Here is a 25,466-nt window from a genome sequence, read left to right as displayed (position 1 = left end):
CTGACCGCTCTGTGGTTCATGACAATGTGCTGAGAGGGGATGGCACCCTTCTAACCCCCCAATCACAGAGACCGCTGGAGAAGAGCCAGCCACTGGATGAAGGCCAAGAAGTGACCCTGGTCCTGAAGCCTCTAACCAAGGAGGCTGTGCCATTGGAGCAGCCACAGCACATCCTGGGTCTGTACTCAGAAGAGCTGTTTGGGGATGCCTCTGAGGAGCAGCTGGCTATAGAACTGGCAGCAGGACAAGCGCTGGAGTGGAGCCTTGTAAATCTCCACCACCATGTTTGTTTTATAAATATATGGATGGGGGGAATTTCTGGGTTGTGGCCCTACAAAGTTATTAATACAAGCCAGAGTTTTGGTATGCTTCCATTCAGGGTGGCACCCTCAGCATTCCTCTAGCGCTTTTTCCTCCCCCCGACAGCATGTGGGATTAAAAATAGACACCACAAAAAGGAGGGGAAAAGTTAAAAAGGAGGGGAAAAGTTAAACAAGCAGGAATCATGAAAATTTTATTAGTAACTCGCTGACTTTTAGAAGTACGGGTTGAGGCTGCACTTAATAGCCTCACATACCCCTCCTGTCTAACACAGCACACCTTATAAATCAACCACGCCCGCACTGTACTGGACAGCCTGTAAACTGAGTCCCCCAAAAACCTGGCCATTATGAGGCCAAGTAAATCAGAGGGACAGGGACACCCAGGAATAGTTGGCCATGTCATTTGGGAACATACATCTTTCACTGTTTTGGCACTGAGTTTATTTATTGTGTTGTACATTTTGATGGCTGCAGGTCTGCCTTTCTGGTTCTTACATTGGAATGTAAACACCTGTGTAAAATAAAGAGTTGAATTTGCACAGAAGGCAACAAGAGAAAGTTTCATTGTATCAAAGGTTAAAAGTGGCACAGACTGTAATGAATTTCATCACTTGCCCATTCTCAGTAAACTTCAGAATAAAAATTTACGAACTGTTATCACAGTAATCCATAAACTGTGAGTGGCAGTACATGGCCAGTATTGACAAAAATACACAACTCATCTCCATACATTTCATTACAGCCTCACAAAATTCACAATACATAATATCAGCACATTTTAAAAACATCCTACAGCTGCCCCACATCCATAACACAACACTACCCCAAATAGTGTTTAATTCCGCCTCATGTATGGGACCATATAAACCCATTACATGGGTGCACAAAACATCCCTGATTTCCACTGTGCATGCAGATCCAGCACCAGTCACAACAGGTGCACTGTCTGGCTGCGGGTACCATTCAGAAATGTGGCAGTATCTTGAGATCACTCCTGGCTAAAACGTTCCCCCTTTTTCTTGCAAAACACTGCCGATCACAGTAATGTGGACTGCACTAATGACACTGGTATCCAAACAGTTTTGAAGGCAGTGACAATGGGATTTCCATCTGCCAAATACACATTCCACCACCATGATCGTACAGTTACTGAGCATATAGCTGAACTTCCTTTTGTCAGGTCCTCTGAAATAAGGGTACGGTTTTATAAGCCATGGCAACAGGGGGGTAAGAGGGGTCCCCTAGAATAACAGAGGGAACGGTGACTATTCATAACAATGTCATTTGGTGGAAATAATGGCCCAGTTTGTCCAGGAAGATAAAGTCCTGATCTCTCGAATATCCTGGCATCATGCACCCTGCTAGTGCATCCCACGCTAGTGTCCATGAATCTGCCCCTGTGGTCAGGGCCTGCATAACGATGCAGTGTACCCTTTGCAGTTTATGTACTCATGTGCTCCTTGCAGAGGGCAAACTACAGGCACATGAGATCCATCAATGACACTGGCACAGTTTGGAAAGCCCATTCTCTCAAAGCCAGCAATTATTTCAGGAACATCTGTAATGCCCACCACCTTTGGGTACATCACAGTCCTGATTGCCTCACAAGCCTCTGTCACAACAATGCCCATGGTTGATTTGCCAACTCCAAACTGGTTAGCCACAGACCTGTGGCAATGTGGGGTAGCCAGCTTCCATTAGGCTACAGCGACCTGCTTCTGGACTTTTGTGGCCTCCCTGATGAGGATGTCCTGTTGCTGGGGCAAGCTGATCCCAAACCTCCTGGAACATCTACTTCATGTGAATGTGCTGGACCCACTATTGGTCATCGCAGGTCCACATGATGATGTGATCCCACCAGTCTGTGCTTGTGGCCCAGCTCCAGAAGCACCGGTCTACATAGGGTGAATCTGTGGCTAAGGCAATAGGCATGAGCAGCATCAGCTGCTGGCATGTCAGTATCCCCTTCCTAAATGCCGTCAAAATGTCCACCAGTGTCTTGCAGACACTCTGCCTGATTCCTAAAATAAGACTGACAGCATAGATGGAGAAGTCCTTCCACTGGCTCAAAATCCATGTTGATGGCTCTGGCTGCTGGGAGCATGTGGATGCAAAATGGCTTGACTGGATGTGCTGGTCGGCTAAAACCACCCAAAATAATTCTGGTCAACGCCCATGGGATGGACAGACAAGTTCTCCCAAGACTCACTACGAACCAAGCCCTAGAGTGGCTTCAGCTGGTAAGGGCACTAGAACTCTGGGATACGATGGTTCACACTCACAGAAGCTGAAATTCTGACTCAGGTAGTGCCGTATGGATGCATCAGCACCTTTGTGGGAATCAGGTTTCCAATGCAGTGTGGATGCTCAAGTGCTGGCTTGGAAATACCGAGTCTGCAGGCATGGGTCACACAGGCCCCAGGCTTAGTTTCCTCTGTAGACATACCCTTTGTATGTCTAAATGATCTAAGTGATCAAGTTGGTTTACCAATGTTACTTTAAATCTATCAAATCATTTCTAGCCACTTAATGAAACATCTCAAAGGAAGCAGGAAATAAACACCAATTAAGACAGAACCACTTTAATAAAATAAAGAAGCTTTGGACGCTGGTTTTTTTCTTTCTATTAGATAAAGCTCCCATTTCTGAACATTTCATTCTGTACTTAGATTATGTTTTCTCAGATAAAGAATTACCATCTGTTCTGCCCACAATCACATGATCATATCACTTGGATTCCACTGAATACAAATCCTATTGACAATAGGAAGACAACAAAATAGCATGCATTTGTTCCACAAACCACTACAGTATTAGGCATAGGAATTCCAGAATTGATTATGGGCTACATTCTGTCTTGTCCGGTGGGGAAGGTATAGCACACAGGGAGACCCTCCTGCCCACCCCTGCCCCCACGCCACAGTTTCCAGGCAACATACTGACACTGAGGCTCCCTGATTGCTGAGGTGGGGGTGGGGGTGGCAGTGGGAGGAGGAGAGATTGACTCACTGCACCCAGCCATGCTCTACAGCCTCAAGGGTTGAAAGCTTAGTCAGGGCCCCATGCCTCTGCATGCCTGATAGCATTTGGCAGCAAGCTCTCAAGTCAGAGAGGATATACCTTTCACCAGCAGCTACAAAGAGCACTATACGCTCACTTCGCAGCAATCTCTGAGGCATTCTTTCTGTATCTGCTCTGTGCAGACAAAATTGCCCAGAGCACCTCCATTTGGCCATTATAGCACTGCATCCTCCCCACTGCTTCTCTCTGAAAAGCAAGGACCCAATTTGTACCTAACACCATAACTGTATCTGGCAATGAACTCGGTTGAAGGTTCTGTCCTTAAAGCATCATATTATAATGCTAATATTATGAAATTTCATCAATTTAGAAACAGTCCCTTGGCCTTTTTGTGGACTAGTTTAGTATAAAGATTATCCCTTTTCAGGCTTTCCAGTTTTAGGAGGCAATTATCTCTTTGAGTTCTGATAGAGGTTAAATTTTACCTTCAAAATAGTTGACAGTTCATAATTTTGCATATGCAGGGAGACATATAATTCTAGTGAGACATGGAAAATGGGTGCTTTAATTTTTAAGTATGTGAGTTTTATTCTTTCAGGCAGTTCCCTGTATAAAAATATGGTATAACATTCTTATTTATCATTGAGGCAAAGAATTTCTACCTTATTTGCATTAATTGAATAGCTTCTAAGTAAAAACCAGAGTAAAAATTTCAGTTGCACTTCTATGCTAACATATATAGCCATTCAAAAAAACCTAGGCCATTAATTTATTATTGATCAAAACTCTAGCAGCACATCAATGTTACAAAACCGCAGCTAAATTTGGTCTTGTGACATTTTGAAATCACTGTATGAATTACAAGTCACAGCTACATTTATTTTTACTCCTTTAGTCTTGTGGCTGAAACTGAATTTAGTTTCTTAAACTGTATTGAAGGTTGTATTATTCAAACAATAACATGGACAGTAAGGTTGTGACCTGGAATATTATTTCTTAAGTGAGAAATCTGAAGGTGGGAAGAACAAAAGACTCAGATTTCCAGGGCTCAGAGCCAAAAATATCTTGGACCACACACTGCTCATTTGCATTTTTTAGCATCAATTAAAACTCAATGTTTCTTCCTAGTTTGTAAGCTATTCCAGTTGTTAGTCTAAAAGCAGCCTGCCCATAAATCGCTCTGAAAGCATACTGTCTTCTTTCTATCAAATTAAAAGGGAAAGGTTGATTCATTTTAAAGTGTACTGATGATAGAAGACTTCTAAGTAGCACTTTATCTACAACATCACACTTGAAAGGAATGAAGTGCAAGCTAAATAAACAATGGCAATGAATGCATTTTTTTCAGGGGTGGTCCTTTTGGAAAATGTTAACCACATTAAAGTGGGCGGTTATTGAAATGTGCAATTAATTTGAAGTTAATAAAAGTTGAAGCTGTCATTCACCTGAGCAGGTGGTGGAAGAACCTTCTTGCATATCTGCTGATTGGGTCTCTGTATTCCAACACAGTCGTATCCAACAGGTGTCTTGTTGGAGTATAAAAGGCTCCAAGGCTTGCTTCAAGCTGTGCTGTGGAGTTCAAACACAGCAGCAATGAAACAAGTGAAACGGCTTCAATTACAACGGGGTGCTCATGTTTGCAGTCTGTCAGGTTTCTCAAACACAGATGAAATATGAACTTGTCACAGGAAAGACGAAATTAAAATATGACAACTGGTACAAAAGCAAACCTGTGTATAAACTTTCACATGGTGTAGCGTTGACAAAGACTTTGAGCAACAAAAAGCTGTCAAAAGTTAAGTAATCTACAAGGAACCAACCTTTTGCCAGATATGCATAATTAAAACAGTGACTCATAAGAACAATACAGTTTGAACAAGTTCGTCAGTAAAAATCAACTCCCAATTAACTCAACTTTTCTCTTTCCTACTAAAGAAAGAATAACAAGGCTCACCTTTTCAGGGTTCACCACTGTGCGTTTGATCACTAGGTGGTCACCATAGTCAAGGGAGTTACACTGGTTTAAAATGATTTGTAAGGGAGAAGAAAATGAGCTCCTTTTTCAGAAGAAGAATTTTTTGTGAGTCCCCCTTTCTTGACAATGGCACTTTGCCTTTTTATATTTTTTAACATAAAATGTATTTTTCTTCCATTATTTGTAATTATTTAAAGTGTTTGTGTCCTAAGTGTCTTGGTGGGGGTACTTCTTGGTGGGGGTACTTTAATGATGAGTAACATTAACGTCGTTATATGATGTGATTGTTGTCTAGGAGTCAGTGCGAGGTATATGTTCCTAAGTATAGGGCAAATTGATTGATGAAAGTCTTCATCTTTCTCAAATCACTAAAAGAATTTGATACACTGGGACAGATTCTCCTCTCAAGGTGGATTTGCAAACCCCATTATTGTTAGGTGGAGTTGTGCGTGTGCATTATACCTGACCCCTTATCTCATTAGGCAGATGAAATCTCATTGATTTACTGCTATTAACATTTGTTTGAACTAGCCATCTCTGTATTTAGTGATAATGGTTCTTTAGTTCTAAGCATAGTTACATTTTATTTTATTAGGTTTGACAGCACTAAATGCTCTAATAATACAGACTTATAAACATATGCAAAGTGTTAGTAAATTAGGTTTTGCATTATCTTAAATCTAAACAGTAAGATAAGATGAACCTTAAAGGTATTTTCTTTCAAAGCAGCAGTGAATTTAGATTAAAATTGAATATAGCAATGCTATTGCGAAAACAAGCCCTACTCTCTTGCTATTGTTGTTTTCTTGACAGCATGTTTTGTACTTCTGAAATGTGCCAACCTACATGGAATATGGGTAACTACTAGCACAGTTATAGATTCATTAGATAGCCCAGCTTGATGTTGAAGGCAGAAATAAAGATCTCAAAGATAACCGCCATACTGCTACAAATAAAAGGGCTCACTGGGTTCCACTAATAAAAAGAAAACAAATTACCATGTCAAATTTGTTAGATTCATATAGAACAAATCCGGGCTGGAATAAAATTCTGGCTGTTGTAAGACAGCATTAGGCAGCTGCATGGGGAGAAAATACACAGATATCTATTTAGAATGTGCATATTTTTATAACAGTTTCAAGAATAGCCTATTTTTTCACTGGTTACTTTAAAAGTGTGTTCTATTAAGACAAGATTTTACTGCTGTACATTTGTAGAGAGGAGGTTATGGTAATCTGACTCACATCTCATGTTGTAAAACAGGGATGGCCAACTGATGGTTTGAGAGCAAGTTGGGCAGCTTACAATTTTAATAAGATCTATAGCTCACCACATCCACTAGCACCAGCCTTTCTTCCCATAAAAGGTAAATCTGGTACGCAGCTGTATTCTTGCTGGGCCATGGCATGACACCTTGTCACTCAACCGTTGCACTCTAAATTTTGGAGTCTAGTGCATTCCAGTGCACAATTCAGTGGGAAGCCATCACACCAGGGTCCAGAAGAGATGAGGCTGAGCCTTGAATTCAACCTTTCGTGTGGGGGATGTCAGGAGTCACTGCAGGGGACAGGGAGATTACAGTGAGTGGAGGTGTAGTGGTCCTATGGTTTGCAGGAGATTCAGGAAATGTGGAAAGACAATGGATGTTGCATTGAAAGACGGTTCTTTTTGCAAATACCCCCAAACTGAACTAAATACTTCTGTCCCATCCCCACGACAACGCCCTTCCTTAATTTGGTGCCGGTTCTAAATATTGATATAAAACAAATATTTGACTTCTGTATTGGCCAACATTAGTCACTGATTTTCAATGTACGATATAGCTATATAGATAGATATATAGATTGATATATAAAATTACTGTATTATATAGTTTCATATACATATCACAAAGATGACATAAATCATACAATATATATATTTATGCATGTGTATATATTATGTAATATATGTATTATTACACCTTCCTTACTATTAATATGAATTAAAACGCAATTTATACTTGTGTGCATAATCTTATTAAAATATCTATATAATAATGACATTTAATGACTATATAATAATGACATTTTATTGTAGAATAGCAAAGCGTAATTCTGACTAGTCAGGACCTAGTAAATACTGATCCTTCTTTTCAAAGCCAATATGTATTATCAAAATCATTCAAGTATAGATTTTAAAATATAAGTATAAACATTTATGAAATACAACCAAACTCTGACCTTCTCTCTCTGGTGTCAGCTTTTGTCTAAGAAGGTGATTTACAATGGCACTCATGCTTATGAAACACTGATGACCCATTGTGTCCCAGTTCATGCTGCTCAGGACACTAATCGCCTCATATATCTCATCATACCGAACATACTGGTGGATGATTTCCACAAGGCCCAGCCGTCCTCTTGTGATGGCACCTGTCACAGGAAATATTAAAGCCAAGGATAGTACCATAACATTGTAGATCAATAATTCTCTATTTTTCAGCAGTTACAAATATTGTTCTTTATTAATTCAGGTTTTAATAAGTAAATGAGTAATATTTATGTTTAAATATTATACAGTACATTTGTACAGCACCTTTTATCTAACATATCTAGCCTCAATATGCTTTACACTGTGCAGAAAACCCAGCAGTGAAATGCATCCATGTATGGGGTTGGGAACATGGCATATGCTTACCAGCAATAGCAACACTACATAACACTTTATATTATTTGTTTATTTTAAATTATTTATAGGTTTTTATATGGTGCTCATCACCATAGTACCTGGACTCCTCCCATATGTTGCTAAATTAATTTTCACAATGCCTCTTCCAGGTAAGGAGGTATTATTAGAGAAGACAGGAAGCAAAGAATAGCATAAAGTTTAGAGAAAGAGTTTCTTGACAACTTAAGTGAGTACTTCTTGGACCAGCTAGTTCTAGAGCGCACAAGAGGAAAGGCTATTATCAGCTTAGTCTTAAGTAACACAGAGGAGTTAATTCAAGAAGCAACAGTTGCTGAGCTACTAAGTAATAGTGACCACAATATAATTAGGTTCATCATCATCCTAGGAGGAGGTAAAGAACCAAAAGGTTACACACAGTGATAATAAACTTTAGAAAGGGAGAATTCAATCAAATAAGATGGCTAGTCAAAAAGCCCTTAAAATCAAAAATAAAGGAAATGAAATCCTTACAGGTGGCATGGATATTACTTAAAAACAGCAGTAGAGACTCAGAAGGCATGCATTCCACCAAACAAAGAGGAAACTAGAAAGGTAAAGAGCAAGCCAATGGCAAGGTTCAAGAGGCTATTTGAACCAAACAGAAATCCTTCAAAATTTGGAAATCTGACCCTAGTGAAGCCAGTAAATGGGGGCACAAATGACAGCAGGCAAATATATAAGAGGGAAATTAGAAGGGACCAAATGGATTTTGAAGAGCAAGTCGCTAGAAGTATAAAAACAAACAAACAGACTTTTTAAAAAAAAGTATATTGGAAGCAGGAAGCCTGCAGGTACTTTACCTCCCCCTCTGATGTTGAACCAAACTGCAGTGTCTGAAGAGGAGGTGTTGGAACAAACCAGTAATTTAAAAAGCAGTACGTCACCAGGACAAGATGGTATAAATCTAGCAGTTCTGAAGGAGCTTAAGTGTGAAGTGGTTGAGCTGCTAACAAAAATATGCAGTCTCTCAGTAAAACACCCATTGTTCCAGAAGATTGGAGAGTAGTAGCTGCTGTATCTGTATTTTTAAACAGCTATAGAAGTGATATGGGAGATTACAGTCCTGGAAGCCATACATCTGTATGTGGTCAGTTGATTAAAATGATAATTAAAAATAAAATAATAAATGCCTAAACCATCATGAGATGATAGGGTCTAACCAACACAGTTTCTGCAGAGGAAAATCATGTTTCTCTAATATATTAGAGTTCTTTGAACATGTCAATAGAAGAGTGGATAAAGGAGAACCAGTAACAATTTTTTTAGATTTCAGAGTAGCAGCCGTGTTAGTCTGTATTCGCAAAAAGAAAAGGAGTGCTTGTGGCACCTTAGAGACTAACAAATTTATTTGAGCCTAAGCTTTCGTGAGCTACAGCTCACTTCATTGGATGCATTCAGTGGAAAATACGGTGGGGAGATTTATATACAAAAAGAACATGAAACAATGGGTGTTACTGTACACACTGTAACCAGAGTGATCACTTAAGGCGAGCTATTACCAGCAGGAGAGCGGGGGGGGGGGGGTGCAGTGGGGGGGGAACCTTTTTTAGTGATAATCAAGGTGGGCCATTTCCAGCAGTTGACAAGAATGTCTGAGGGGGGGGGGGAATAAACATGGGGAAATAGTTTTACTGTGTGTAATGACCCATCCACTCCCAGTCTCTATTCAAGCCCAAGTTAATTGTATCCAGTTTGCAAATTAATTCCAATTCAGCTGTCTCTCCTTGGAGTCTGTTTTTGAAGTTTTTTTGTTGAAGTATTGCCACTTTTAGGTCTGTAATAGAGTGACCAGAGAGAGTGAAGTGTTCTCCAACTGGTTTTTGAATGTTACAATTCTTGACGTCTGATTTGTGTCCATTTATTCTTTTACATAGAGACTGTCCAGTCTGACCAATGTACATGGCAGAGGGGCATTGCTGGCACATATCACATTGGTAGATGTGCAGGAGAATGAGCCTCTGATATTGTGGCTGATGTGATTAGGCCCTATGATGGTGTCCCCTGAATAGATATGTGGACACAGTTGGCAACGGGCTTTGTTGCAAGGATAGGTTCCTGGGTTAGTGGTTCTGTTGTGTGGTGTGTGGTTGCTGGTGAGTATTTGCTTCAGGTTGGGGGGCTGTCTGTAAGCAAGGACTAGTCTGTCTCCCAAGATCTGTGAGATTGATGGGTCGTCCTTCAGGATAGGTTGTAGATCCTTGATGATGTGTTGGAGGGGTTTTAGTTGGGGGCTGAAGGTGATGGCTAGTGGCCTTCTGTTATTTTCTTTGTTGGGCCTGTCCTGTAGTAGGACTTTCAAAAGGTCTTTGACAAGGTCCCCTCACAAGAGGCTATGAAGCTAACTAATCATGGAGTAAGAAGGAAGTACTGTCATGGATCAAAAACCAGGTAGGAGACAGAAAGCAAAGAATAGGATTAAATGGTCAAGAGGATGGAAAACTACTTTAGGTACTGGCTGCTCAAATCCAACCCATTAAAAACAGCATCATCAGCTTTTCGTCTTAGCAATTCCGAAGCGAAGAAGATGGTGAATGTAAACTTCTGTGGCAAGGCATTCACTTACGATGCGAACCCCTGCTATCTAGGAGTCACCCTCAATTGCAGCCTTACCTATCAACAACATCTGAAGCAGGTAAGTCATAAAACAAAGTGTTGCACCAATATCATCCAAAAAGCTAGCAGGATCTAGCTGGAGTTGTGATGCTCAAATGCTACGAAGGGCAACACTGGTTTAGTTTATTCCACAGCCGAGTACTGTGCACTTGTTTGAGAAAGAAGCTCAGACATGGGTCTCACTGATATCCAGCTAAGTGGGGCTATGAGACTTGTAACTGGCACCATGAAGTCCACTCCACTGCTTTGGTTCCAGTCCTTGCTAACATCCCTCCTCCACCATCCGGTGAGAGATGGCTACATTGTGTGAGTACAAGAAAGCTCTTGGTAACCAAAAGCTCCTACACCATGACAACCTTGTTCTCCCTCCTTGCACTCGCTCTAAGTCCCACCGACCATTCTGAGTAGTTGGAGAAGCCAACTTCAAATCAGTAAGACACCTGGTGGATGAAATGGGCAGGCTCTGACGTAAACAACCACCACCTCATAGATGATCCCACCATCGAACTGTCTGGTTTCTTGCTGTGCTGAAGGACAGTGGGACAACCATAAGCTATATTAGGACATTACACGCAAGATGCGTGCACCTGATATACACATGAGGAATCAAGGATTCGCAGTAGTGTCAATGTGGAGACCTCCAAACCATCAAACACATTGTGAACATTTTTTCATTTCCAGAAGGTATTACACACATGCACTCTGCATCTCCTGAAGTCCTCACATGGATTTCAAACCTTTCCATTAACTTGTTAATGTTGCTATTTCCATACAAAAAAAGAAGAATGGTCAATGTGCATCATGGAAAAAAGTTTACAGTGGGATGCTCAAGCATCCTCACTGTCCCCTGTTTAATCTGAGCAGTGAGTTAGCAACATTTGTAAATGATACAATTATTTTGGTTTGTGAAGAACACAAAGGACTTTTTGGTTAGTGAAGAACTTCAGAGGGACCTAACCAAGCTAGGTGAATAGGCAACATGATGACAAATGAAATTCAATGTCATGAATGCAGAGTAATGAACGTTGGAAGGAAAAAAATGTAAGTAATTCATATACCTTACAAGGTTCTAAATTAACTGTATCAACTCAGAAAAGGGAACTGGGAATCACAGATAGCTCAATGAGGACCTCCGTTCGATGTGCAGCTCTGGTTAGAAAAGCAAACAAAATGATAGGACGCATAAGGATGGGGGTTGAGAACAATGAGGAAAATACTATAGTGCCTTTATGTAAATCAGTGGTGCAGTCTCATCGAGAATACTCTGTGCAATATTGGTCATCACATCTCAAAAAAGATATTGAACAATTACAGGGGGTTCAGAGAAGGGAGGCAAGAATGGTTATGGAAAAACTCATGAAGAGAAATTGAAAGGACTGGGGTGGTTTACCTTAGAAAGGAGACAACTAAGAGGGGACATCATAAAAATATATAGAATAACAAATACTATAGAGAAGGTAGCTTGAGAACATCTGTTCTTATGAGGTAAGAACAAAGGGGATATTCAATGAAATTGGAAGGTGGCAAATTCAAAACTGATAAAGGAAATAGTTTTTCATAAAATGTGGAATTAGACCGTGGAACTCATTGCCACAGGATGCCATTGGAGCCAAGAATTTAGCAAATTTCAAAAAGGGATTGCACATTTATATAGATAAAAAGAATACCTGGTACTTAGAATAGCTAATGCTCACAAAGATTTTGGAAGAGATATTAAACCTTGTGTTTCAGGGCTTAAGGCAACCTCTATTTATTAGAGATTACAATGAAACATAATGTGGTGGGAAGATTATCCCGCATCTGCCTACAGCCGGGTTCTTGCACCTTCCTCTGAAGAATTCTGTGATGGCTCCTGCAAGAGATGGGATACTGAACTAGATGGGTCATGGGTCTGATTAGGTATAACAGTTCTTATGTAACTAGAAGGAATTTTTTTAGGTAGGCCAGCATATAAATATTGGGCTTGGAATTATACTAGGACATTATGAATTTGGGATCCCCTGACTTTAAAGGAAGTTGGATCAAGTTCTAACACTATTAGAGAGAAAGTGCTATGGGATCTTCTATGATCCTACAGTAAACAGTCAGAGCCTCCACATTATGTGTCAAGCACAAAAGTTACCTCCAGCTCAGCAAAATCCACAATTTGAGGTCTTTCTTCAGTATTTAATTATAAAGAAGAATGTGACCTTGTGAGACAATATGAAAGAGTGGCCGCTTCCAGGATGCCTGCTCATGCCCTCAGGGTGGCCCTGCATGCAGCCCCTTCCTCTATTTCCCTCTTCTAGAGTCCCCAGTAACTCTGCACAAGCTTTCCAAATATAAATATTCCTTTGTGGGTCAATTTATTACAAAAGTCACACAACCATAATCCAGAATCAAATCCCAACAGTCTGTCAACACACCAAGTACAGCTCCAGCACCTCTCACTGCACTCAGGCTCTCAGGTACGGCTCCAGCATCTCTCACCATGCCTCGTCCCAGCCCTTCTTGCTGGGGTATTCTCTGCCCTGGTTCATTCTCAGGCCTGGCTCTAGTTCCTGGCTGGAGACAACAGCAGTCTCATCCATTCCCCAGCTGTCAGTCCTCTCTGACCCTCGGGCTTCAGCTGTCTGGCTCAGAGAGCCAGCAGGCATCTTCCTTTTCAGCCCTCTCTGGAGGTGACTTTCTGGCCTGGGAAAAATTGTAGGTAATCCCTTGACTGCTTCACTGTCTTCTTCTTTCATCAGCCTGATCTGGCGCCACTGCTCACTAGGGAACTGTTACTGCTCCCTCCTTCAGGGGAAATCTCTTCCCTGAAGCTCTGAGCCCAGCTCTGCTCTTGTTCTGAGCATTTGTTTGGGCTCTCACTTTCTCTGGGTACACCTACACTACAGAGACTATACCAGCATAGCCCCATAGTGTAGACAGAAGGGGGACTGCTGTCAGTGTAGGAATAACCAACTCCCAAACAAAGTTAGCTGTGTCAGCAGAAACCCTCTTCCACCTGCACAGCTGCATCTACACTGGGGGTTATGTCGGCATAGCTACGTGGGTCGGGGTGTGTGGGGTTTTTTCACACCCCTGACCGACATAGCGATGCTGATATAACTTTTCAGTGTAGATAAGGCCTCAATCTCAGGATTCTAGATTCTGCACTCTCCCTTTACTTTGGCCTGTCTCTTATTTTGTAACACCCATGGGCAGCCCAACACTCCTCATTATCCCAAACTAGCACTCACCTGGACTGGAACAGAAAAGCGGGGCCTGATTTCATTTAAAGGGCCAGCTATCTTTTTACAGACACCAACACCAATGCACCTTTCAATTATAGATAAGAATTGCTGAAAATCAGAGTTAACATACCTATCAAAATGAAATAAACTGACCATCATGCTCCCCACTGTAAAAGAAGATGATTTATGTATAATTCTTGTTCTCTAGAGGCTGAAGTTATAAATGCATCCCCAATCCCGGGTCTACACTTTTGCACATGCCCAGAAAGCTCCAGCAAATAGCATTCTATATTATAATTGACTAGCCAGCTGATCACATCAATGTGGCTACCTACAGCATATATGCACTATGACTAATATTCTCAGCTGTGTACCTCGTTTGAATACTAGGTCCAAATACTGTGTACATTTAAAACTGTTACCTAAGACCTCAGATGTCTGGTCAGAGTTGATGGTTTCCGCCATGAAACAGTATATTTCTAAAATATCTCTGAAATCTACTAAGAGAATTTATTGTCAATTTTTTCCATGTAAAGGAAAAAAGGAAACTAAATTTATTTTAAGATTATCACAGATGTTCCGAAATTGTCACCCAACCCCAATTTTAAGAAAAACATACCAGTAGGAAAGAGAAAACTGACCCCAAGAATTGCAGTCAAAGACACAAAGGATGGCAAGGAGAGAACCTTCTTCCAGTGAGAAGAGCAGAGACAAGCTGCAGAAAACCATATCTCACGAAAACTTTCCTAAATGCAATTGTGGGTGTAGTTTGCACAGGCATACAAGAGCAAAGAAGCAAGAAAGCTGGAAAATAGGTATAGCCAGATGTCAATGACCAGCCAGTGGCTTGGAGAACCTGGTACGCCATGCTTGATGTTTTCAGACCATTTGAAAGGCTTTGTTTGCTAAAGAGAATAATGCCTTTTTTAATTTTTTCAGTATTATTTAAAGAAAACACATGCTTGCCTATTAGATTACATTTGACACTTGAATTTATAGTATGGGTACTTTGTGTAATTGCTGTTTTTACATTGACATAGTTTATACATGCATATTTCTGGTAATGATAGTATCTAATTGTTATGGTAGTCATTCTTCATCAGTGTTTATAGTATGTTTTAAAGTATTGCACAAGGTAAGTAATCTTGATGTTAATTGCCAAGGGAAGATGAAGACGTTTGTTTATATGTTAATGAAATCTAATGTAGTATACTATGTCTCTAGGACAAGATTGGTATCATTATTGCCCTGAAACTTTATTCTTTTTGTATAGATCTGCTGATTCTAACATATTGCATATAAAAAACCCATAATAGCCACATTATTTACAGATATTTAGAGCCAAATACAGGGAAATTCTTGCTATAGACATTGATTCAGCAGGGTACTTATGCACAAACGTAACTTCAGGCATGTATGCAGTCTCAGAAACTACAACTGCATCTTTAAACTATCCTGTTATACACAGACATTGCTGATGGGAGGTTCCCAGTAGCGTGTCCTAACACAGCACATTAGCTATTCCACATAGGCATAACACAGCAAGTTAATGATAGCTTTGAGTGCTGAATGTCTGTTTTTCTGTCACACGCCTCTAATGTATTTTTTTATAATTAGTATGTATATTAATTATTAATTAACAGAGGCCTTAAAAAACTGCAGATCTCAGCAATGAAGAGTGACTAATCAGTGCAGTATTTCACCTTGTTAATGTGGCAAGCAGAGAGAAAGCTAAGAGAACACTGAAGCAATAGAGGACTTTATATTATGACTCGCATGGCTGACTATGTGGGGGAACACCATGGTCTTCTATGTAGAAGAGATTTGACGGTAATATACAGAATGAATTTTAAAATGTGATAACTTTCCACTGTGGAGGTCAACATCTTCCCATTTGGATGCTTGACTTCTCTTGGGTAGTGCGCTTCCAAGCGACCTACTTGGGAAAAAGAGGTGAGAGCCAACTCATTGCCTAATTGATTTAGGAACAGTGCCCAGGGAGACCGTCCAATTAAGTTTACAAGCTGGCAATTAGCAGGAAGGCCTCTAAGTCCCTGCACTGAGCGCCTGTTTGCCTTAATAAGAACATAAATGTGCTAGAGATAGGAAGGGGAAAGCTGTGCCTTCTGGAAAGCTGTCGTGAGTAGACCTCACAAGGGAGGACTGAAGAAAAGCAAGGTATTCATGGGCAGAATGCCTTCTGTTTGACAGGTCACCAGGTAATTTAGAGATTTATTTTTTTAAATGGACAACACGCATAAAAACATCAAATAGATGCTTTCATTAGTGTTCTGCCTGGTGTTTTACAACCGCTAAGCCCTATTGGACACGGTGGAGCAGCATTATCTTGTAATAAATGGCAATCTACAAACATTTTTCTTGAGTACTATTTTTGGATAACAGTGACAATCAGGCCAGCTCTTTTTAAACAATAAAAATACGGCTAAATCTGACATTTTCCTGGTTGCTAAAGCCACATGGTATCAGTTTACCAATCTGTCATTACACCTTGAAGACTGTTTTATCTGAATCACTTTTAGTGTCGGCTTTCACTTTCAGAAACTTTGCTCAATTAAACGGAGGTTTTCAGTATTTTTAATCAGTCTATTTTTCTCTCCATAGAAGGATACTTGAATATCATTGAGGAACAGAGATATCATGGACAGACTTGTCAAAAAACTCAGGGCTAGAACCACCAAGGTACTTAGGTGCCTAACTGCCTCTTCAGGTGCCTACGTCCAACATTCAGATGCCACTGACATTCTCAAAACCACCACTCAGCTGCCACCTAACCCGGTGTGTGACTACCTTTCTGCCAGTAGGCATGTGCGAAGCTGTCCTACCTCACAGTGCTGCTGGGAGACTTAGCTTATGCCTAAGCCATGGCAGCCTTCTCAAACTAGACCTTCCCCTACCCATCTTGCCCGCAGGTCCCAATTCTGTACGCGTTCTCACAGCAAACCTGGGATAATTTTTTGGGAGAAAGGGCATAGGCTACTTAAACAGTTGACCTGGCTTAGGACCTACCTCCAAGACAGGTTTCACAGCTGGAGATCCCGAGCGGAGGGAGGCACATCTATGTGGCCTGTCAGACAGGTGCCTAAGGCCCAAGATCAGTAGGGACTAGGCCATTAAATATTTTTATGGATCTGGGCCCTAAGCCCCACCCCTTTCCTCTGCCTTTCACTTCTGGCTAGCTTAGGCAGCTCTCCACTCAGCTTGCTGGTTGCTGAAGATCCATATCTTAGGCATGTGTCTCTCTCCACTCACTGTATACAGAGCTAGGGTGCTTAACTCAGGGCTGAGAATTTCACTTGGCAGAAGGGTGCCTAGGAGTTAGGCACTGCAATGCCTAAGTCCCTTTGTGGATCTAGCTCCCACTGCCTCCTGACTAAAAAAAATCAACTGGAGTTTGTTGTGATCTCAATAGGGATTTACATAGTAGTAAAAACATACGTACAAAGTCAATGCTAGCACCTTCACCTTGCTGGACAAGCAGTGGGAAAAAATGCTGAAATTTCCCAGTGTAGGTACGTCCGACATGGCTCTCTGTCACAGCACTGAATTCAGAGTCAGGAGACTTACACTTGATTCTCCTCTCACTTACCCTGGCTTTACACTCTCTTGATTTGAATGGAGTCAATCCTGATTCTCCCTGGCCTGAGAGGAAAATTAGCTCTCTACAGGGCTCTATTCCTGCATCATCCCCTGACTTGCTGCATAACTTTGGAAAGTCATTTAGCATCTTTGTGCCTCAGTTTCTCCATTTGTAACCCCCATGGGGATAATAATGCTTCTTTGCCTTTGTACAGAACTCTTGAGCTTTACAGATGAAATGTGCTATAAATGCTAATTACTTTCTACTTTGGTTCACAACTCTGAATATGTTAATTTATAGACTCTCCACCCTTAAATATACAAAAGCATTTGCCTCTTACAAAGAGTTTTGAAGAAAGGAAATAGGGTATCACATACACTGGAGTCAGGAAGAACATTAAACAGATTCATGGTAGGTTTTACCACACCATGTCACAGCCCAAATGTGGGATGCATGGTTTGACAAAGACCCAACAGGAGGGAGGGACACACACACACACACACACACACACACACACACACACACACACACACACACACACACACACACACACACACACACACACACACACACACACCATTCATGCATCAGTGCACCAAAGCTGGGGAATTTTCCCCCCATAGCAATACCTGTTGAGGCGTTGCATGCGCCCGCTGCACACCCATGCTGCTAGCTGAGAGGACCACCCTGACACTCTCAGTTTCTTCACGCTGGAAGCCAGTATATGCTGTTACTCCAATGCAGAAGGGAAGGAGGGTAGGTCATGGAGAACAACAGTTACCAAACAGGCATGTAACTGTTTTTATTCTGTGAGTTCTTGCACACATCCATTCACTTTGGGTGACTCACAAACAGTTGCAGATGGAGGAGGGTATCGGAGTCTATCTAAGCAAGGACTGCAACACCATTCTCCCAAATCTAGCATCATCTCTTGAGGTTTGGGAGAAAGCACAATGAGCACTGAACATATGAACAAATGTCACGGATGCGAACATGACCCAAAAAAGCAACTGGCAGTGTTTGTGCTCTTGTAGAGTGTGATAAAACTCTACGGTAGTGGAACCATAACAATATTGAGCACAGATGAATATACGAGGAAATCTAGGAAGAAATCCTCTGTGAAGCGACAGCTTGACCTTCATCCTGTCAGCAAAGGAGACAACTAACTGTAGAGACATTCTAAACCAGTTAGTCCTGTTCTGGTAAAAGGCTAACGCCCTACAAATGTTCAAAGTATGAAGTTTTACCTCACCTTTGTGAGAGTAAGTTTTAGGGGAAAGAGTTGGTAAGTATATAGGCTGATTCAGATGGAAAGGCCACACCACTTTAGTGAGAAATTTGAGGTGTGAACTTCTGCTACCCTCCTGGCTGAATGCTACTTTCATTGAAGAGATGAGAAAACGAGCATGTTGCTACAGGTTCAAAAGAGGGACCCATTAAAATCACAAGAACCAAACTTAGGTCTCAGGATGGTACTGAGTCCCTAATAAGTCAGATAAGCCAATCCAAACCTTTCAAGAACTTAAGAAATCAGAGAGTTGGAAAAAACAAATGTTTCTGTTACAGGAGGATTGTATCTGGAGACAGCTGCCTGACGAATCCTCAGGGAATGGACAGAAAGTCTTTTTCCCTTTAGGTGAAGGAGATAATCCAGAATAAGAGGAATGGGAGCCTGTGAAGGTCAGGTATCTTTCTGCTGGGACCACAGACAACCTCTTCCATTTCTTGAAGTAAGTATACCCGCTGGAGGGTTTTCTGATATTTAAAATAATATTTTTGCATTCCAAGGGAACAGGCGGATTCTGGGGGAGTTAACCACTGATCATCCAAACAGTCAGGTGTCAGCCAGGAGAGATGGGACGCAGCATCTGGCTGTGGTCTACAAAACTATGTCCAAAATCTGAGGGAGAAGTATGGTATCAAAAGGATCACCGGGTCCGAAAATGAATGCTGATGGGGCGTGACTGGTGCTATCGAAATTAGGATGGAGTGATCATGTCTGAGCTTGCTCAAAACTCTCAGCACCATAGGGATGGGAGGAAAAGTGTAAAGATGTTTCCCTTTCCAGGACAGAAAGAAGGCATCTGACATAGACCCTGGACTGTGACCTGCTCTTGAACAGAACCGGTGACACTTCCTGTTCTGTTGGGTGGTGAATAGGTCTATTTCTGGCATTCCCCATATCTGAAAAATAGACTTTGCTATGTCAGGTCTGAGGGACCATTCATATCTTTGCTGAATGATCTGCTGAGATGGTCTGCCAGATAGTTCTGAGACTCATGAAGATGAAATGCTTTGAGTGTAACCTTGTTCCTGATGCTGAAAGACCAGAGGTTCATTGCCCCTTGGCACGGGGATCTGACCTGTCACCTCCCTGGTTGTTTACATATAACACTGTAGCAGTGTTATCTATGTGCATCCTTACAGAAAAACCTGGGATGTGGGGAAGAAACATTGGAAAGGCCAGGCAGATAGGTCAAAGTTCTTGAACACTGATGTGGAGAGAGAGATCCTAATTTGACCAGAGATCTTGAGTCTGAAAGGCCCCTAAATGAGCTCCCTGCCAACTGAGAGATGAAGCCTCTGTGACTATGGTCATGGAGGACAGGGTTTGGGCAAAAGGAACCCATTGCATACACTGGCTGGATCCATCTGCCAGTCCAGGGATGACAAAACACTTGCAGGTATGTGAATCAGCAAGTCCAGCGGAGGATGAGAGAGATGGTAGTCAGACTTCAACCACCTCTGCATGACTCTAAGGTGAAGTCTGGTGTGCTGAGTCACATATGTACAAGATGCCATGTGATCTAGACGTTTTAGACAATTCTTCACTGTCATATGAGGATATGCACTGAAGTCTTTGCATAGGTCCAATATTGCCTAAAACCTGGCCTGCAGTAAAACCTGGCCTGCAGTAAAGACACTCTTGCTTTGGTTGAGTTGAGAACAGTTCCTATTAATTTGATTTGCTGTACAGGGAGAAGAAATGACACACCCTTGTTGATCAAGAGGCCCAATGAGGAACAGAGGGACTGGAGCTTCTCAATGGCTACTATCACTTGCTGTCTGGACCAACCTTAGTCTAATGAATTGTCCAGATATGGGTACTCCTGGACCCTGGCCATCCTGAGATGTGCCACAACCACTGTCTTGCACTTCTTGAAGACTTTGAGGGACTGAGGACAGGTCAAAGGAGAGGACTGTAGTCTGATAATGAATATCTGCTACAACAAATCTTAAGAAGCTCCTGTGGCTCTGGTGAATTGGCCACATGGAAATAGGCATCTTTTAAGGTCAAGGGAAGCAAGCCAGTCACTGGGGTCTAGGGATGGGATAATAGATGCTAGCATTACCACATGAAACTTCATCTTCTTTACGTATCTGTTGATGTTTCGCAGGCCTCGTTTGGACTGTGGAAGGAGAAAATAATGGGAACAGAATCTATTCCCCCAAGTCCTTTGTTACCCCTAATTGTAACAGAGACTGACCTTCTTGAATTAGTACAGTATTGTGAGAATGGTCCCTGAAAAGGGTGGGGAAGAGGGTGGCGGGGGGAATAGGGGTAAATTGCCGAGTATATCCCAGTTGAACCATGCTTAGAACCTATCAATCTGTTGTAATGTGGGTCCCAGAAACCTGTGGGACTACCTTCTGCCAAAGGGAGGGGAATTTAGAGTGAGCGGTTCACTGGCCTCAATTAAGGAGTCAAATAGACTTAGATGTTATGGATTTTTTGGAGGTAGCAGAAGATGGCAGGAAGAGATCTGTTCCTCTGAGACTTATAGCATCTCCTGGACTGAACCAGCTGCCTTATCAGGCAGAATGGGTACCTTTGCTGGACCTGCGGGCAGAATTGCTTTCTCTTAGGGCCTGGAGTACAAATGGCCAAAAGACATGAGGGTTACCCAAGAATCCTTAAGAGAATGCAAAGCTTCATCTGCCTTCTCAGGAAGTAAATCTGGGCCCTCAAAGGGCAAGTCCTCAATTGTCTGTTGGACTTCAATGTCAGATGACTACAGCCAAGAAGCACGATGCATAGCGACTACTGTTGCTGTCACCTGAGCTGCTGAATCTGCCTCATGCAATGCAGCCTGTAAAGATGATCTTGCTTCCAGACTTTCACTTACAAGAGCTCTGAACTCCTCCTTAGCATCATCTGGCCTTTTCTCTACAAATTTCAACATCAGGATGCTGCCAAGTCTGGTGGTGCCTTCTGAGGCAGAGTTGAGTCACAATCCCCATGTAGCAAGTGGCTGGATTCCAGATGGGGGATTCAAAGCTGCTTCCATCAGGATATCTCAAAGTCAAACTTCCCTCAGTTCCTTAGTCACGGTCTTAAACCCCTTAGTGACAGGGGTCCTTCTCCCAAACACTTTAAAGAGCAAGAGTGAGAATCTCTGACAGGCATAGACTTGTTATAGCCAGAACAGCGCTTAAATCCCAGAGATTGAGGCAAGCTCCGATACTGAGCTAAACACTTGAAGAAAAATAAGATAAAAACCAAGAATGTTTCATAAACTAGTACCACTGACTAAGACTATAACTACAACTATACTACTTACAATACAAAACTCGAGAAAAAGTATTTCTAAAGAGAGAACAGGAAAGAGCGTGAGAAGCTCACACACACATTCTGACTACCGACCAAGGGGGGTGAAAAGGAAGTGAGGGGGATTAGGACAGCCCTGCCCCTTTATACCCTTGAGCATGTGGAGGGTGCATGAGCCACCCCAATGGGTACCCGTAAGGGAAAAAGTTTTCTGTCTTCAGTGAAAAGGCATCTAAAGTGGAATGGGCATATGCAAGCACTCAGAAAAGAACCATGATTCTGTATTTCTGGTGTAAATAATTTTTTTTGTTGTAGTTGCACCTAGGAGCCCCCGTCACAGGCCAGGTTTCTATTGTGTTAGTCACTGTATGAGGGGACATCAAATTAATTTGGAACATAAGCAATTTTGATATTAAAGTGAGCAATATCCTTCAAAATGAGAGAAGCTGGTGAAGAAGGGGTATTGCCTAGAGACCTTAATGTACAGTACACGTGCTGAGTGACTTACCGAGTTTAAACTGAAGTACTCCTAAAGGTCCTTTGTCAAACTGAATTAACAGAAGGTCATGAACATCCATGCTGTTGTCCCTGTCAGACGCAGTGTGAGGAACTGCCCATTGTATCTGGGTGAGGCTGCAAGACACATCAAACCGTTTACTGAATTGCAAAGTTGCTTTAGGTGAGCAGTCTTCTGCCAAAAGCTGTATTTTAATTGGGGACAGTGCCACGTCAAAAAGCTGCAGCTCCCCTTGAGAGCTGCCAACCACAAATATGGCTCCACTGGGGTGGCAGTTTATTAAAGCAGGCAACAGTTCTGCCTGGGCTAACCGAGTCACTCTCTGGTGGGCTTCATACAGAATTATTGAAGAATCTTCACAGCCCAGGAGCAGCTTGTCTTCTGCAATGTTCCTGCAACAACAGATGGCCTTGGATCTTAGTGGTATTCTGGTGACTGCCATGCACTGAATTTTGTTCCTAACCCACTCATAGATGCAGCTGTCAGCCATGGGCTCTTTGTCTGCGCTGATGGAGTGCTCCACTGTGTGAACCTGGTAAGGCTGAGTAGTGCTAAAGCTAGCATCAAGTGGATCCCATTCTGTACGGATGTAACTCAGAACCTAAAAAAAAATCCAGAATATTTTGAGTCATTTATAACAATTCGTTCTTATTTTTACCGTTTTCAAAATATACTCCTCCATATATATTCTGCAAGACAAATCCATCAATTATATTTAATGAAATGCTAACAGTTTAGAATACAAAAGCCATACCATATTCTCACAGCTCAATAAACTAAACAAATTATCATATGTTACAAATAGATTTTTAAACCTTTTATTTATTTTTAAAGGGTAATCTGTTTGGCAAAAATATAACACAACACAGCCTGAACATTATTTGTCTACACAGAGAGCTTAAGAGGTTAGCAGAACAGAAGACACAAGAGAAGACAGCCCCTGTAACAGTCTCATTCCTAGAAGAAAACAAGGAAAGGAGCTGCTGACTGAATGCCAAGAATAGCTGATTATTCACTTTAAAAAAAATCAACAACTTAATAAAATTACACAGTGTATCAAGAGCAAAATGTTTGTGATTGTTTGCTCTGGGATGTGGCAAGAGCAAATGCTGTATGGGCACTGTTGGTTGTACAGCAGTGGTAGAAACAATATGTATCAAAAACCTGTGATAGTGAATGCAAGATGAGGAGAGGTTCATGAATGAAACCTAGCTGGTTTAGATTCAGAGTAAATGACTGTATGAAAACAGAGAAGCAGGACTAGCTGTAAAAATTGCAGGTTGAATAAAATAGAGGCAGAGCACAAAAACAGGATGATACAAAGACAACAGATGGATAATTGTAAGAACTAGGGGTACGGGAAGACAGGAAGTACTTGTAACGGGATGAAAAAAATAATGTCCAAGAGCTACTGGGTGTGTACTTAAGCAGAGAAGCTATGGAGAAAAATAGGCAGTAGATAAATAACTAGCCTACTTTATAAATAGCTCTTTCTCTTAAAAAGAGAGAGCCAATAGGTTAGCAAAAGTGTTCACCTAGGAGAAAAAGAGGGATGAGCTTGTTTGTCTTGGTTTATGCTGAAATAAACACTAATAGGAAGACTCCACCAAACTCTTCCCTCAGTTACACCCATGCAACCCCTTAGACGATATTCCAATGCTGCTGACCTGCCAATAATTTTGGAGGCCCTAAAGGCAGAAATGTCAGGAAAACTTATTTTTTAGGTCAGGCAGCATGCAAATAGCAGTTAAAAAGATGGATAATAAACCTTATTAGTTGACTGAGCAGATCATTAACCTGGAGGGGAAAAAAAAAAGAAAAAAAAAAAAGGAACACCGTGTTTCAGTCAGAACTCAAAATATAGAAATATAAAAAGTTGAAACTTAACTCAAAGTAAAAAGAAAAGGAGTCTTTACAGACTAACAAATTTATCTGAGCATCAGCTTTCGTGGGCTAAAGCCCACTTCATCAAATGCATGCAGTACAAAATTATGCTCAAATAAATGTGTTAGTCTCTAAGGTGCCACATGTCCTCCTCGTTCTTTTTGCTGATACAGACTAACACGGCTGCCACTCTGAAATCTAGCAGTCAGTGCACCTGGTTTTGACTTCTGTTTCTTTCAGTTGAGTTACTGGGATTAGCCCCAGTGTAACTGAGATCTGAAACTGACCCATTGAGAATGTAATGACAAGGTAAACCAAGGGCAACAAAGCTAAAGACCAACAATATACAGATACCAGGGGCATGTATTGCTGAACTGGAGTTATATATGACATTGAGTATACGTAGAATATTATTAGCATAAAGGAGGTACATTTTAATACTTTATACTATGTCAGTTATATGCAGTACAACAACTGTGTTTACCAAATGGATAGGCAAAATAAAACAAGAGGTGTGAGTTTTGATATTATGCCTGCAAGGAGAAATACTCTATAAACACCATAGATGTTTTGGATAGAAGATCAGTAAAGGCTAATGAAGTGATTTTGGATGTTGCAACAGAGAAACTAGATAATGTTTTCATTAGAATCCTGTAAATGTGTAGGAAATTGCCTGCAAAAAAAAAGAAAAGAAAATATTTGAGAAACAGTCAGAGAAATTGATTCTGGTTACTTCCATACTGGGTAAAAAGGCAAGAGTGGCAAGTGTGATTAAGCATGGACCGCCTCAAAGATATTACTGCAGTGGAGACAGAGGGAATAGAGACAATGGAATATGCTTAGATTTTCAAAATGTATTTGATGAGAATTCATCTCAGTGATGCAACAGAAATCACATTTGACCTAAATTGGAGTAAAGGAAATATAAGAACTCTAAAACTGTGACTAAGGAATTATCTTCTGTCCAGCTCTGTGAGCAAGGGCTGGAACAGCCTAAATAGCACCCAGTAGATCCTTAGGAAGCAAGAGATATTTGCTCCCAGGAATCCAGGGGCTATGAAAAAG

General features: G+C 41.4%; 1 protein-coding gene across 4 annotated transcripts in view; it reads right to left on the bottom strand.

Annotated features, from left to right (window-relative positions):
- WDPCP (WD repeat containing planar cell polarity effector) overlaps positions 1-25,466 on the bottom strand; it is a 253,054-nt gene that overhangs the window by 100,915 nt on the left and 126,673 nt on the right. For all 4 annotated transcript variants that reach the window (XM_074949587.1, XM_074949584.1, XM_074949586.1 and 1 more), the window contains 3 exons: positions 22,509-23,118; positions 7,542-7,730; positions 4,790-4,913 (listed from right to left, as the gene is read on the bottom strand). In XM_074949587.1, coding sequence (XP_074805688.1) covers positions 4,790-4,913; positions 7,542-7,730; positions 22,509-23,118 — 923 coding nt within the window. The remainder of the gene's footprint in view (positions 1-4,789; positions 4,914-7,541; positions 7,731-22,508; positions 23,119-25,466) is intronic.

The sequence above is a fragment of the Natator depressus genome, chromosome 3, assembly GCF_965152275.1.
Source record: "Natator depressus isolate rNatDep1 chromosome 3, rNatDep2.hap1, whole genome shotgun sequence".
NCBI classification, from domain to species: domain Eukaryota; kingdom Metazoa; phylum Chordata; order Testudines; family Cheloniidae; genus Natator; species Natator depressus.
The sequence above is the reverse complement of the archived record's forward strand: the minus strand, read 5'-3'. Positions and strand labels throughout refer to the sequence as shown.